This window comes from Macaca nemestrina, chromosome 2 (assembly GCF_043159975.1).
Source record: "Macaca nemestrina isolate mMacNem1 chromosome 2, mMacNem.hap1, whole genome shotgun sequence".
In the NCBI taxonomy this organism is placed as follows: Eukaryota; Metazoa; Chordata; class Mammalia; order Primates; family Cercopithecidae; genus Macaca; species Macaca nemestrina.
The window spans coordinates 151,787,294-151,800,847 of record NC_092126.1 but is presented as its reverse complement, the minus strand read 5'-3'; the positions used below and the strand labels follow the sequence as shown (position 1 = coordinate 151,800,847).

At 57.3% G+C, this 13,554-nt stretch overlaps 1 protein-coding gene across 14 annotated transcripts in view; it reads left to right on the top strand.

The window, feature by feature from the left end:
• The window catches only part of LOC105477737 (IQ motif and Sec7 domain ArfGEF 1), a 392,170-nt gene that overhangs the window by 348,966 nt on the left and 29,650 nt on the right, over positions 1-13,554 (top strand). For all 14 annotated transcript variants that reach the window (XM_071092237.1, XM_071092239.1, XM_071092238.1 and 11 more), the window contains one exon: positions 3,079-4,328. In XM_071092237.1, the coding sequence (XP_070948338.1) occupies positions 3,079-4,328 (1,250 nt within the window). The remainder of the gene's footprint in view (positions 1-3,078; positions 4,329-13,554) is intronic.

The window sequence follows — 13,554 nt, the reverse complement described above, 5'->3', positions numbered from 1 at the left end:
GACTTCCAGAAAATGATGCAAACTCTAGGGATTCGAAAAATTGGGGAAAGAAATCGGGTGGCTATGGGAGGCGACAGCATTGGGTAAAGCTGGTTGGGAAGACCTCTCTAAGGTGGCATTAGAGCTGGCTGTTCCAGGAAGAGGCAACAGCTGGTGCAAAGGCTGCTGAGTGTGTGAGATGGAAAGGAAGGCCCAGAAGAGGTACCAAAGAGGTGAGAGGGAGGAGGCAACATCAAGGACCACTGAGCATTCGATGCTCTACCGAGCTTCCCGGAAAACTCAGCAAAAGTGGGAATGGGACAGATTGCATGGGAATCACTAGATGAAAAAGTAAGGTGCCCGATTCCATGAGGAGTTTTAAGTCTGGATAACAGAGTCCGTTTAGTGAAAGGAGCCCAAGGGCCAGTCTCCTGTGCTCTTCTGGCCCCTGGCCCACTGTGCCCTTCAGTGGCTTTCTGTCCCTGAAGCAGGAGACTTGAGTGGGTGTCAGATTCTGTCCCTGTGTCATCAAGAAGTGACATTCTTCCCAGTTCCTCTTCTGCACTGCTCAGAAGTTTGCCTTGAAGGGACAAGTGAGGGCCGAATGGGGGAGCCCTGGCCACAGGTTCGACTCCTCTATCCAGGAACCACATGCCCTGGGCCAGCGGCTTCCCTCCCCTGAGCGTCTTGTCCTTGCCGAGAAGTGGGGTAGCGAAACCCCTCAGGAGAACAGAAGCTGCTGTGAGATGGGATGAGGGTGTGGGGGTCCCCAGCACACATAGTAGATGGGCACATGTTAGTAGAATCCCCTCCACTGGGTCCCAGGAAACTTTTCGACCAGGCCTGGCAATAGTTCCATCCCAGAAAGAAGAATGACCCACAGTAAGTTTGGGGACAAGGAAGAGCAGCCCCAGGTCCATGTGTGGGGACCCTTGGGGGAAGAACTGCCAGGGGCTCTGGTGAACAAACGCAGAGCCCATTGCTGCCTTCCTGAAGTCCCTTCGCCCCCAATACACACAGATTTGGGCAGGAGGTCTCAGGAAAACAGGGTGGCTGCCTGGTCTGCGAGGTCCGGAGCCAGCAGGCGAGAAGGCCCTGCGGGGAGCTCTAGGCCTGAGCTGGAGGTCCTGGTGCTTGTGCTGCCCACAAAGTAGAGTGAGGGAAGAAAGGCTTCCCAGATCCCAGCCTCGGGTCTCTTATCGGCCCCACGGGCTTTCTAAGCTCCACTCACAACCCAAAAAATGGAAACTTTCTGCTTACAGTTGTGGAAGTGAGGTCATTTCTTGGATGGCGTTCAGTAACAGGGCGAGAGAGAAAACAGACTCTGGCCTGGGATTGGAAAAGTCATTTTGATCTGCTCCCCTCAAGCCCCCGCAGCTCTTCTCCTCCACCCAGCCTGCTGGGACCACCCAAAGCCAGGCAGCACGCATGGGCATGCAAGGCCTCATGTGGCTCTGAGCCAGTCTCCGTGGTGCAGGCCGCAGCCTTCGATTTGTTGGATGTCTGTTTGGCATTGTTTCAGTTCTGCGCCTGCGGCTGCCTGCTCTCCTTGACAGACCCCTCGCTCCTCGAGTGCAAGGACCTCCATGCCTCCCATTCCACCTCCAGGTGTGACGGGATGCCCAGCATGTAGTGGGCATCTGGGACCATACAGGCAGGTGCAGTGCTTTGCCTGGTTCCTAGCCCCACATCACATGCCCACGCCACCCCAGCACCCCAAGAGGCCTGGCTTGGCGGAGAAGCCAATTCCTTATCCTGGCCGCAGGAATGTGTTCATTGTCCACTCAGGAGCAAGGTGCAGGGAGCGGCCCTCAGGGTCCTCCTTGGTCACGGGTGCCTCAGAAATTCAGGAGGTCTGCGTGTCCCACTGGAGCACCCGGGGTTCACCCCATCCCCTCCCTGCATGTAGCCCAGCCCTCACAGGAATGAGCTGTGCAGCCCAGACGAGCCATTAGGAATGGCGGTGCTCATGAGGGAAAGCCAGCTCCAGAGCCTGGAGGCCTCTTGAGTATGTGTTGAGTCTCTTCTCTGGGCAACAATTTGCCCATCTGTAGAGCAAGGGAGCTTGGGGGCTTTACAAACTGTAAATCCCTTCCCAGAATGCAGCTGAGTGTCTTTCCAGCCCAGCTACCCCTGTGCTTGGCATGTGCCAGCCCTTGGCCTCTGTCTGCCGGGTTCACCACAGTCATAGGTCCCAGCACTATGCCATTTAATAGACGAGGAAACCGAGGAAGTGCATGGGCTCAGGGCTTATTCTGGGTCACCCAGCTACCAAGCGGCATAGCCCAGATTAGAACTCGGGCACCTGGCCTCGACGCCTGCTTCTCAGTGCAGCAGACCCCACAGGTCTCCCTGAAACTCAGTGACGCCGCTGGCCACAAGAGCTGCCTGATTGGTGCTATGGAAAGAAAATGAGTCCAGAAGCCTGTGGGCCTTGTTGGAATCTTTAGCCTGTCTCTTGACCTGTGCATACTTCTTCCAGGGTCTCCAAATGGGTTTCATAAGATGGCATACCTCAAAAATGCGTCAGGGCCAGGGGCTTCTGTGACCCAAGACACTGGGGACACTCAGCATAGTGTATCTCACTGCCTTTTAAAGTTTCTTGAGGCCCTGCCTCTTGGATCACCTGAGGTCAGGAGTTCAAAACCAGCCTGGCCAACATGGTGAAACTCCATCTCTACTAAAAATACAAAAATTAGCTGGCGTGGTGGTGGGTGTCTGTAATCCCAGCTACTCAGGAGGTTGAGGCAGGAGGATCGTCTGAACCCAAGAGGCAGAGGTTGCAGTGAACTGAGATCATGCCATTGCACTCCAGCCTGGGTGACAGAGCGAGACTCTGTCTCAAAAACAAAAAAAACCAAACGGGTCTGAGAGGAAAAACATGGTTGCACTCATTTTAACTTGACGCTTCTCTATCCAATTTGACCTCAGGACTCATATTTTACATAAGCCCACCAGCATCCCTCAGCAGTTGCTTTGACCAACTTTGGGACCTTCCCAGGTTGCACAGCTGCTTGGCTAGGAAGTGGGAAGGAGTTTGGTAGATGTCTCACTGTGCCCACATGCAGGGCTGTTCTCATTCTCCTCTCCCACCCCCAGGTGGAGATGCTAGAACGAAAGTATGGGGGGCGCCTGGTAACCCGCCATGCGGCCCGCACCATCCAGACGGCGTTTCGCCAGTACCAGATGAACAAGAACTTCGAGCGCTTGCGCAGCTCCATGTCAGAGAACCGCATGTCGCGCCGGATCGTGCTGTCCAACATGAGGATGCAGTTCTCCTTTGAGGGGCCTGAGAAAGTGCACAGCTCCTACTTCGAGGGGAAGCAGGTCTCAGTGACTAACGACGGCTCCCAGCTGGGAGCTCTGGTGCCCCCTGAGTGTGGTGACCTCAGCGAGCCAACTACCCTCAAGTCTCCGGCCCCCTCTAGTGACTTTGCGGACGCCATCACTGAGCTGGAAGACGCCTTCTCTAGGCAAGTGAAATCACTGGCCGAGTCCATCGACGATGCCCTCAACTGCCGCAGCCTACACACTGAGGAGGCACCGGCCCTGGATGCGGCGCGGGCCCGGGACACTGAGCCCCAGACAGCCCTGCACAGCATGGACCACCGCAAACTGGACGAGATGACGGCCTCGTACAGCGATGTCACCCTGTACATTGATGAGGAGGAGCTGTCTCCCCCTCTGCCCCTCTCGCAGGCAGGGGACCGGCCGTCCAGCACTGAGTCGGACCTGCGGCTGCGGGCTGGGGGCGCAGCCCCAGACTACTGGGCCCTGGCCCACAAAGAGGACAAGGCCGACACGGACACGAGCTGCCGGAGCACGCCGTCGCTGGAGCGGCAGGAGCAGCGGCTGCGGGTGGAGCATCTCCCGCTGCTCACCATCGAGCCACCCAGCGACAGCTCCGTGGACCTCAGTGACCGCTCGGAGCGGGGCTCGCTCAAGAGGCAGAGCGCCTATGAGCGCAGCCTCGGTGGGCAGCAGGGCAGCCCCAAGCATGGTCCCCACAGCGGCCCCCCGAAGAGCCTCCCCCGGGAGGAGCCTGAGTTGCGGCCCCGGCCCCCCAGGCCCCTAGACAGCCACTTGGCCATCAATGGCTCGGCCAACCGGCAGAGCAAGTCTGAGTCGGACTACTCAGACGGCGACAATGACAGCATCAACAGCACATCCAACTCCAACGACACCATCAACTGCAGCTCCGAGTCATCGTCCCGTGACAGCCTGCGGGAGCAGACGCTCAGCAAGCAGACCTACCACAAGGAGGCCCGCAACAGCTGGGACTCGCCCGCCTTTAGCAACGATGTCATCCGCAAGAGGCACTACCGCATCGGCCTGAACCTCTTCAACAAGTGAGTACCATTGGTGACCCTGCAGGGTGGGCAGCCGTGGCTTGCTGGGCCTCGGCAGGTGGGCGTGGCTGGATCCTTCCAAGCACAGAGCTTGAGGTCCAGCGTGGCCTGTGAGCATAGGAAGCTGCCGTGCAAGGTCGGTGGCTAGGATACTGCCAACCTGTGCACAGAGGATCCAGCCCTTCCTGGAGCTGCTGTTTGGGACAGCAACACACACAGGCTGAGCAGGGGCAGAATGGAAGCTTTCTGTGCTGAAGCAACTTGAGTCCCAGGCACTTCCATCCCATCACCCCTGAGTCCACCATAGCAAGTGGGGTATGTTGGGCCATGCCCTGCCCAGCTTTGGATGTCAGGCTTAGGGGTGATGTGGGACACAAAGGACTTTGAGCTGGGGTATGACCGGTTGTGTCATTGGGGGGCAGGGGCAGACAGGTGAGACCCAGGGCTATGTCTTGTAGGGGACACAGGCCAGACCTGGGACCATGTCTGGGGGTAGGAGTGCTCAGGGGCAGTTGGCCAGACCCAGAACCGTGTCCTGGAGGGAAGGAACTCAGACGCAGACCAGACCCAGGGCTGTGTCTGGGGGTCTTGGGGAGCTGCATAAGTTGGGTTCATGGAGTGACTGCTCCCCGAGGGGGTCCTGGAAAGGTGCCATTGACCATCCTGACAGCAGATCCAAGGAGCGATGGGTATTTAAAGCAGACTATTCTTAGCACAGCCAAAAATAGCAAGAGGAAGCGGGGAGGGATGAGCACTTGGCCTGGGTAATGTGCAGGCTCCTGTCCAACCTGAGATTTCTCGTTATTTCCACTCCCTGGGCCACTGGGATTTGGCCTCATCAGATGCTGGCCTGGGACCAACTCCCCTGGGCTGGTGGTTCCTGACACACATCCGGGGAGCCAGGGGCAGACGACAGTTTTCCCAGAAGGTCAAACTAGGGTGGTGAATGGCGCAGTGGGACCTGGCCATCTCAAAGCCAGTGCCGAGCTAGCTCCCTGTTCTGTCTGCCCCCTGTTCTCTCTACTCCTAAACTGGGGGATAGCCATTCCTGGGACACATGGAAGCACTATCTTGGGGTGTCAGAGAGGCCTGTCTCAGGAAGAGCCTCTGGGGAATGGTGCATTCACTTGGGGCCAGCCAGGGGCAATGGCTTACTGGTTTGCTCAGCTAAGAACTAAGAGCCTTGGACATCTCACACCTACCAGGATGCTGTCTTCTGTGCCTCCCATCTGCCTGTGGCTTGCTGCAGAGTACGGCTGCTCTCACTGCTGCACAGGCCACGGCCGGAGCAATGCACTGGACAGGGGAGGGTTGTGTCCTGCTGGCCCACCTAACACGGTCCCTGAAGTCTGTCCCCACTGCTCCTGGGCACAGCCCAGCTCCAGGATCATCTCTCAACCCAGGACCATGTCCCCTAGAGGGGAGGCTGGGATAACCAGGGGCCCCTGCAGAGTGGACAAGTGGAGACCAGCAGTGGGGAGACAGGAAACCAAGAAAAACCACCTTCCTCAACCAGCCAGCTTTGGTCTGTGTAGATTTTTTCTTATTCAGTTAACTTTTAATTCTCTGTGTAGCACGTGAATACATTCTTCACAGAAAATGCTTGTCTTGCAGCTCAGGATAACATCCTCTTGGACTCAGCATGTTGCAGTCTCTCCTTCCAGATTTTTTTCCTGTGCATTTGTGTGCACTCCTGGAAACTCTAGACAGCCATGGTTAAGAACTCAGCTTGGGGCCCGGCTGTCTGGCTTTAAATCCTGGCTGTCCCCCATCCTATCTCTATATCCTTGGGCAGCAAAGCCCCCCGTCCCACAGTGGCCGCATCTGTGAAATGGGCTGATGCCAGGGGCACCCTCCTCCCAGGGCGGTGAGGGTGAAGCGTTGGTCCGTGTGAAGTGCTGAGAGCAGGACGTGGCACAGGATAGGGCCTTACTATGTATTAGCTGCTACTGTTGGATCCTTGCTGACATCAGTCAGGGCCTGGGACTGTGACATTGTCTTATGAGGGTATCGCTGGGCTCTGCACACAGGCTGCTTTGTGCCTATGTGCTGCTGAGTGTAGTCTCCACCGTGGCTATAGGTTATTTGGCCAGTTGCTTCTAGCTTTTCACAACTAGCACTAGTGTGACGGTGGTTGTGATCCTTACACACCCGCCTGGGAGGCCCCTTGATCAGATGGCTGGAAGTGGAATTGCTGGGTCTTGGCACGTTTTTAATTGAAGTAGGAACTGCCCTTTACCTTCCCTTTCTCTGGCCTTGCACCTGTGTACCACCTCCACTTCTCTCCCTGCGGGGTGGTATGTCCCGGCCTTTGCCCGGCCTCCAGCACAGCTCTCAGTTTCCACCCCTTCCCAGCAATGAAGCAGTGAGCATTCCTGGCACAGGCCTCTGTCTGGAGGGATGCCCCCTTAAAGGGAATCATGTACCAAAGTCGGAGAGCCAGCAGCAGGCGGGGAGGAAGAACAGAAACGAAGCCTGAGAAAGTGGTGTGGGTTGGCGGTGAGGGCATCCCCGGGGCTGCCGAGGTCTACCAGGTATCCAGATGTTCCTCTGGGCATCTGCCGCTTACTCTCACCCGGCCCAGCTGACAGCCACACAGCTGATCTGGCTGGCGGTGCTGTGGGAGGGTGGGGGTGCAGGAGCCAGAAGCAGGAGGATTTCAGCCCTGGCTCTGCCACCTATCAGCTGCAGGACCTGGGGCGACTCCCTGAACTCTCTGAGTCTCACTGCCTGCACCTGGAAAATATTTGTGCAGTGGATGGCAGCTGTTGTGGTCAGCGAGAGCTTCTGTGTCCAGAGTGAGTGCCAAGGGAAGGGAGCTTCCAGGGCTGGGCTTTAGGAAGACCCAAACAGGCATTTTGATGGACCAAGCAGTCAAATAACGAGATTGGCTAATCCTTCCATGTGCTGACGGTGCGCCAGGCGCATTTCCCAGGGCCTGTCGTGCGCTAATGCACGTTCCCCTGTGCAGTGGGTGAGCTGAGTCTCGCACAGTTGGTAGGCGACTAGGGATGTCACACCCTGGCCACTTGGCTCCTGAACACATCCTCTTAAAATCCATGGTGTAGGAACTGCTACCACAGGTATAGCCCTGGGCTCCGTACCTCCACACTGGGTGACAGATCTGTAAACTGGGTCCAGGAGGCAGAGCCACACCATTTGTGGGAGGCCACACAGCCCTGCAGCACATGGAGCTGGGGCAGGTGCCCAGCAGGGACCTCACTGAGTCTGTCACCTCTGCATTGGAACCCCACCCCAGCGTCTCCTGCTCCTGTACCTGGTACACGCCCTCAGGGGTACATGCCTGGCTGTGTCCACTTCCTCTCTGTCACATTCCTCTCTGGAATGAGCCCAGGTGACTATGTCACAGGTGAGCCACCCCAGACCTCTCCCGCCTCTGCAAGAGCATCCTTGGCCCCAGAGCTGCTTCATGATGACACGGGCACCCTCAAAAAGGAGTGAGAAGCTTGTCTCTGAGGAACATGTATGCAGGGCCTGGGTGGCCACCTGGTGTTACAGTGTGGTTGGACTACTTGGCTAGGAGCTTTTCCCAGGGGCCCCTGAGGCCCTTCCAGCACAGGGCCCTGTACCTGGAGGCAGCCCCCTTTTGTGGACCTGGCCTCCCCTACACTCGGTGCCCAGCCCCTGGGGCCCAGCAGCCTCGGGTCCCATCCACCTGCTGGAGCTACTGCAGGAGGGAGGCAGGGGATGCTGTCGCTGGGATCCTGCAGGTAGCGTGACTGTTTCACCCTTCCAGCGCACCCACAGGGGGCCATTCCCCTCCACCTATGGGAACAGGGCTCAGAGAGTGCCCCTGATCTGCATGCTCTAGCTCTGTCCTCCTTGTGTTTAACGTGTCTGCTGTCATTGATAAAAATAGCAGTGAGCAGAGCCGGCCTGTGCAGAGCCTGGATCAAGTGCCAGGCCCCATGCCAAACACCTTCCGCCTATTGTCTCACTGAATCCCCACAGCCATCCTGGGAAGCGTAGGTGCAGGCAGCCAGGCTGAGAGCCCAGGCCCAAGCTCAAGGCCACACACCAGAAGTGCTGGGCCCAGAGCATGTGTGGTGCTGCTCTCGTAGCCTGTGGTGCTGATGTTGTGAAGGATGGGCTCTCTTAGGAGCACTTTGAGCTGGGTCTTTGGAGGTTGGGACCCCCCTACCCTAGACACGGGCCACTATGGCCTGTGGCCCTTGATGCTAACCACAGCCCAGGATCCTGAGCTCTGGCCTGGGTGTGAGATGGCTGGTGCTGAGCCTCAGAGAAGACAGTGCCAAGGGAAACTCTGCAGGGGGTGCCTGCCACACTTCAGAGGGTGATTCTCATGCCTTCTCTCTGGGATCGATACCAGGGAAGCCACTTGAGTTCACGCTACCAGAAAGTGCGGTGTAAAAGTAAGAGCTGGATGGAGCAGGCAGCCTCCGGAGGTGGCGAGCTTGCTGGCCCGGGCAGTGTGGGAAAGGCTGGAAGTGGCACCTCTCTGCAGGACCCTGGGGGGACTCGAGTCTGGGTTGCTGCATTGGAAGGGCATTTCCAGGTATGCAGGGACTCTCCGAATGCTGAGTTTGGTGAGTCTGTCCTCACCCCCACAAGCAGTTACCAGGTGGACTGAGACCTCTGACCACGGAGATCCTCGGGCACTCCAAACCCTGCGTTGGGCTCTGCGTTAATCATGGCCTTCTCTGTTTCATGTGACAGAAACTCTATCAAACTGGGTTAAGCAAAGAGGCTTTACTGGTTTATGGACCTGAAAAGTCCCGGGTATTTCTTGGCTCTATCTCCCTCAGGGTTGGCCCTGCCCCTTGCCAGATCCTCCCTGACCCAGGACAGGAGGGCCATCCGAGGACCCCAGGCCTGTAGTCTAATCTCAAGGCAACCCCATTAGGAGGAAGAGAGATTATCCTCCCCTCGTCAGCTCCTTCTGGCTCTTGTGCTTCTCCCTGAACCACTTACTTGGGCAAGCAGGATGCAGGGCTCTGACTGGCCTGGAGCAGAGAGTAGAATCTGCCCACTGGGTCTTAGGGCCTGAGCTGGAGGGTACGCTGGGAAACCTGGAGGCTGAAGCTAGGTGCTTGGGCATCCATCCACTTCCACATCTCTTAGGCATCCTGAACAGTTAAAAAGGACTGGAGCCAGGCACAGTGGCACATCCCTGTGGTCCCAGCTGCTTGAGAGGCTGAGGCAAGAGGATCACTTGAAACTAGGAGTTTGAGGCCAGTCTAGGCAACATAGTGAAACCCATGTCTTAGAGAGAGAGAACCCTTTTCTGGATCCTGCACACCCCTGCTGGGAAAATATCAGGGTAAGCACTCAGTGCTTGGCTTCAGCAGGTACGTGTTCCCCACATGCAATCCACAGCCTTGCAGCAGCTCTTCCTCAGAGCCTCACACAGCTCTCTCGCCCCACCAGCAGCTCAGCTTGCAGCTGAAAGACGATGAGAGATGTGTGTGCAGGAAGTGACTGGTGCGGTCTGTGCTCACCTGTCATACTTGAATCTGAATCAGCATCTGATGTGAGGAAAAGCTGGCTCAGCCAGCTTTAGAGGAGGCAGCTAAGGCCAGACCTGGGAGCACACAGCAGGGATGGAGTCAGAACCCTCCGACAACACTGCCTGCTGGGGCATTTTAGGGGGCAGCAGGGCCAGGGGTACACAGGTGGGTCAGGTATAGATGGTGAGAATGTTACAGGCAGCACCTGTTAATGCTGGATCCTTACAGGGTGGAACCAAGAAGAGCTAAAGAAAGAGTAACGGGTGTACACAGAGGGACTGTGGGGATGGGTGACTGCAGAGTTGGACAGAGTGGATTTTCAGCAGCAGGAAGGGCATCCGGAGGGTAGAGGGAATTTTTAGGGACTTCTGGGGCAGAAGCATGGATTATAAGTCGCGGCACCCTTCATCTTGCTGGAGCCAGTTTTTTGACCCTTCTGTGCCCCCATTTTGTTACCTGTCAAGGTTTTTGCATTGGCGATTCCCTCCACCAGGGACCTGCCCAGGCTCAATGCCATCTCGTCAGGGCAGGCTTTCCTGCCCGTCCTTCTGCCCCTTCCAGCTGAAGTCAATGCCATCCCAGCTTTCTGTGGCATCACGCTGGGTGGGTTCTTCCAGCCCAGGCCTCTTCTTCCAGCTGTGAAGCCTGAAATGGTTTCTGAGGCCTGAGGCATGGTGCTTTACGAGTACGAACTCATGGATTCTTCACAGTAACTCTGTCGTGTGAACTGTCGTCATCCCCATTTACAGAGAGAGAGAGAGGCTAAGTTACTCGCCCTGGGTCGCCCAGCCAGAAGTGGAGCTGAGACCGAAGTACGGGCTTCTTGGCTCTCCCAGCCATGCCCCTGATGCTTGTGCTGTAGCATATTCCTGGACTTTATCTACTTCTGTATCCCTCTCTAACTAGAAAGCGTGTTTTTTGAGGATGGGGACCATAACTGTGCTAGCATAGCACCTGGCCAGGGTAGGTACTTGATAAATGTTTGTGGAATGAATGAAGGAGGTGGGTGTCCATAGGGGACCGCACAGCTTCCCCCTTGAAGTGACACAGACCCCTCAGCTCACAGTTCAGTGGCTGAAGCATGTCCTGCAGCCCTCTCCCCAGGGCAGGCGGGAAAGTAAAGTCCTGCTGCAAGAGGAGGCGGTGGGGGTCCGAGGCCACACCAACGGCCCACCTTTGGCCTGTGTGATGCTTGGCAGACCTCATGGAGCTCTGTGAGGTGGGGTGCAAGTAGATGGAGAACTCACCACCCAGCAGGGCCACCAAGGACAGATTGGGGAAGGAAGGGCTTCATTACACAGGCTAGGAGTAGGGGAGGGTAGCAAGGTCTAGATAGCAGGGGATTCCCACCAGTAAATGCCCAGTGCCCCGGCCATCTGCTGTCAGGGAGGCTGTTGAGGACCTGTCCCTCCTGTAGGGAGCCTTGGGGGGACTCCCAGCCCCACCCTGGAGCTGGCCCTGGCTGTCCAGCTGCAGCTCCTCCCCAGTTCCCCTCAGGTGAGTGGCGAGCTCCTCATCACTGGCCCAGGCCCCTTCACTGAGCATCCTCACTTCTGCCGTATCGCCCTTGAGGCCTGCTGGGTGGAATCCATGCTCTGCACTAGGTTCAGGCTAAAAGCTGATGCCATCCTGGACTCACTGCTCCTTGTCCTTCTTGTTCCTACCCCCACTGTCCCCACCTCGGCCACCTCCCACCCAGATCCATCAGCAAATATCGACACCTCTGCCCTCAGACTGTGTCCTCGACCCAGTCCCCTCCCACCTCTACTGTAGCATGGCCGGGTGCCCACAGGAGCCCCCCTCACTCAGCTGCCAGCTGGGCCCTGGCCCGCGATCTCCTCAGCATGGCATCGCCCATGTGGACTTAGGACCCCCATCACCACCCTCTTCACAGCACGCCGGGGCTTCTCAGCCCACTCGAGAGAAAGCCAGACCCCTCTCCATGGCCTGCAGCACAGTGTGGTCTGCCCGCTGGCCCACTGCCCCCTTTGCCTTCCCCCGGGGTCCCTGTGCTTAACCCTGGAATAGCCTCTCCGATTTCCCCACCCACCTCAGGGCCTTTGTCCTCACTGTCACCTCTTCCCAGAAAATTGCCTGATCCCTCAGTCTCTGTCCCCTGCCCCCTGCCCAGACTAGGCCTCTCAGCTGTACCCACAGGGGCCCATGACTTACTCCCAGCCAGTGTTCACCAAGAGGTGCCTGGCCCAGCAGACACATGGTGCTCACCTAATCCTGAAGAGCTCGCATGCCCACTTCCCACAGCGCCTTCCCCTCTTCCCTTTGTGCTCTGAGCACCTCCAGAGCCAAGGAGCCTTGTCCTAGAAGTCCCTGGATGTGGCATATCGACACCAGAGGGTGGATGGAGGCAAAAAAAAAAGAGCAGCTGCTGCCCGGGGAAGTGACAAGGCAGGACCCAGCTGGGCCTGGACCTGGTCACTACAGCAGTGGCCTGGAGGGACCAGACAGCCTGGGTGGAGTCAGAGTGTGCACCTGTGTGGGGAAGGGACCAGCAGCAGGGGGTGGGGATAGCCCAGCCCAGCTCCCGCAGTCACTGCCATGGGGGCCAGGGAGCAAAGGCCCAGGGATGCCAGAAGGTCTGATTTTTCAGAAGCCAGAAATCCAGATTTTTTGTGCACTCTTCCAGTTTTTAAATACTGGCAACTAGCTGGAATTCTTTTTGTTAACAGTGTGTGGGCCAAAGAAAACCCAACTGTAGGTGAGCCATGGCAACCCCTCACCTGGAAGCTGAGGGAGGGAGAGAAGGGTGTGGGCTGGGGCTGGCATGGAGCAGGATGGTGAGGACCCAGAATCTGCTCTGGCCGTGGCTGTAGAGGCCTGGGGCATTGGAGCAGTTCTTGGTTGGAGACCCCCGAAGCATAACGAGTCATGTGATCTTGTGAACAGTGAAACGCTGGTCCTTCCGTCCTGGGTCCCTGGGACAGGTAGGAACGGGGCCACTCCATTACCACTTCTGTGCCAGGACCAAGCTAGCTAGTGGTTGCTCCCTGCCACACTCCTGGGGACAAGCTTATGGGTGTGGCCGTCCTAGGGTAAAAATAGCAGGGTCACCTTGCAGCCAGGAGGCTTCCTTTCACTTGCACGTGGAAATACAGTGTCCACAGGGCACTGTTGTCAGCCAGGAGCTGTGCGGTTATGGGGCAGGTGGACACCGGCTTTCATCTCCATTCCCCCAACCCTGGGGACAGAAGAACGCGGACCTCTACCTGCTGGGGCAAGGGGTCAGGCCCGGCCCCCCAGTTAGGGGATGACCTGGCCGATTATGCCCCAGCACGGGTTCTGGGTGTGCCATGAGGCAAGGAGGCCCAAGCCACACTGGACCCCTCATGGACTCTTGAGGAAACACATGTCCCTGTGTCCACAACCACTTGACAGCTGTCGGTGACTCTGAGGACTTGGGCCAAGGGGACATGGAGCCAGTCTGGCCTGATGGCTCCATACAGCTCTCAGAGTGACCTGGCAAACTCCATGGAGAACACCCATCCTGTGGGGTCACATGTGTGGCCATCTTCAAAGCCCTCTCACACCAGCCTGTTTTTTTGTTGTTGTTGTGGTTTTTGTTTTTTTTGAGACAGAGTCTTGCTCTGTCACCTGGGCTGGAGTGCAGTGGTACAATCTCAGCTCACTGTAACTTATGCCTCCCGAGTTCAAATGATTCTCCTGCCTCAGCCTCCCGAGTAGCTGGGATTACAGGCGTGAGCCACTACGCCTGGCTAATT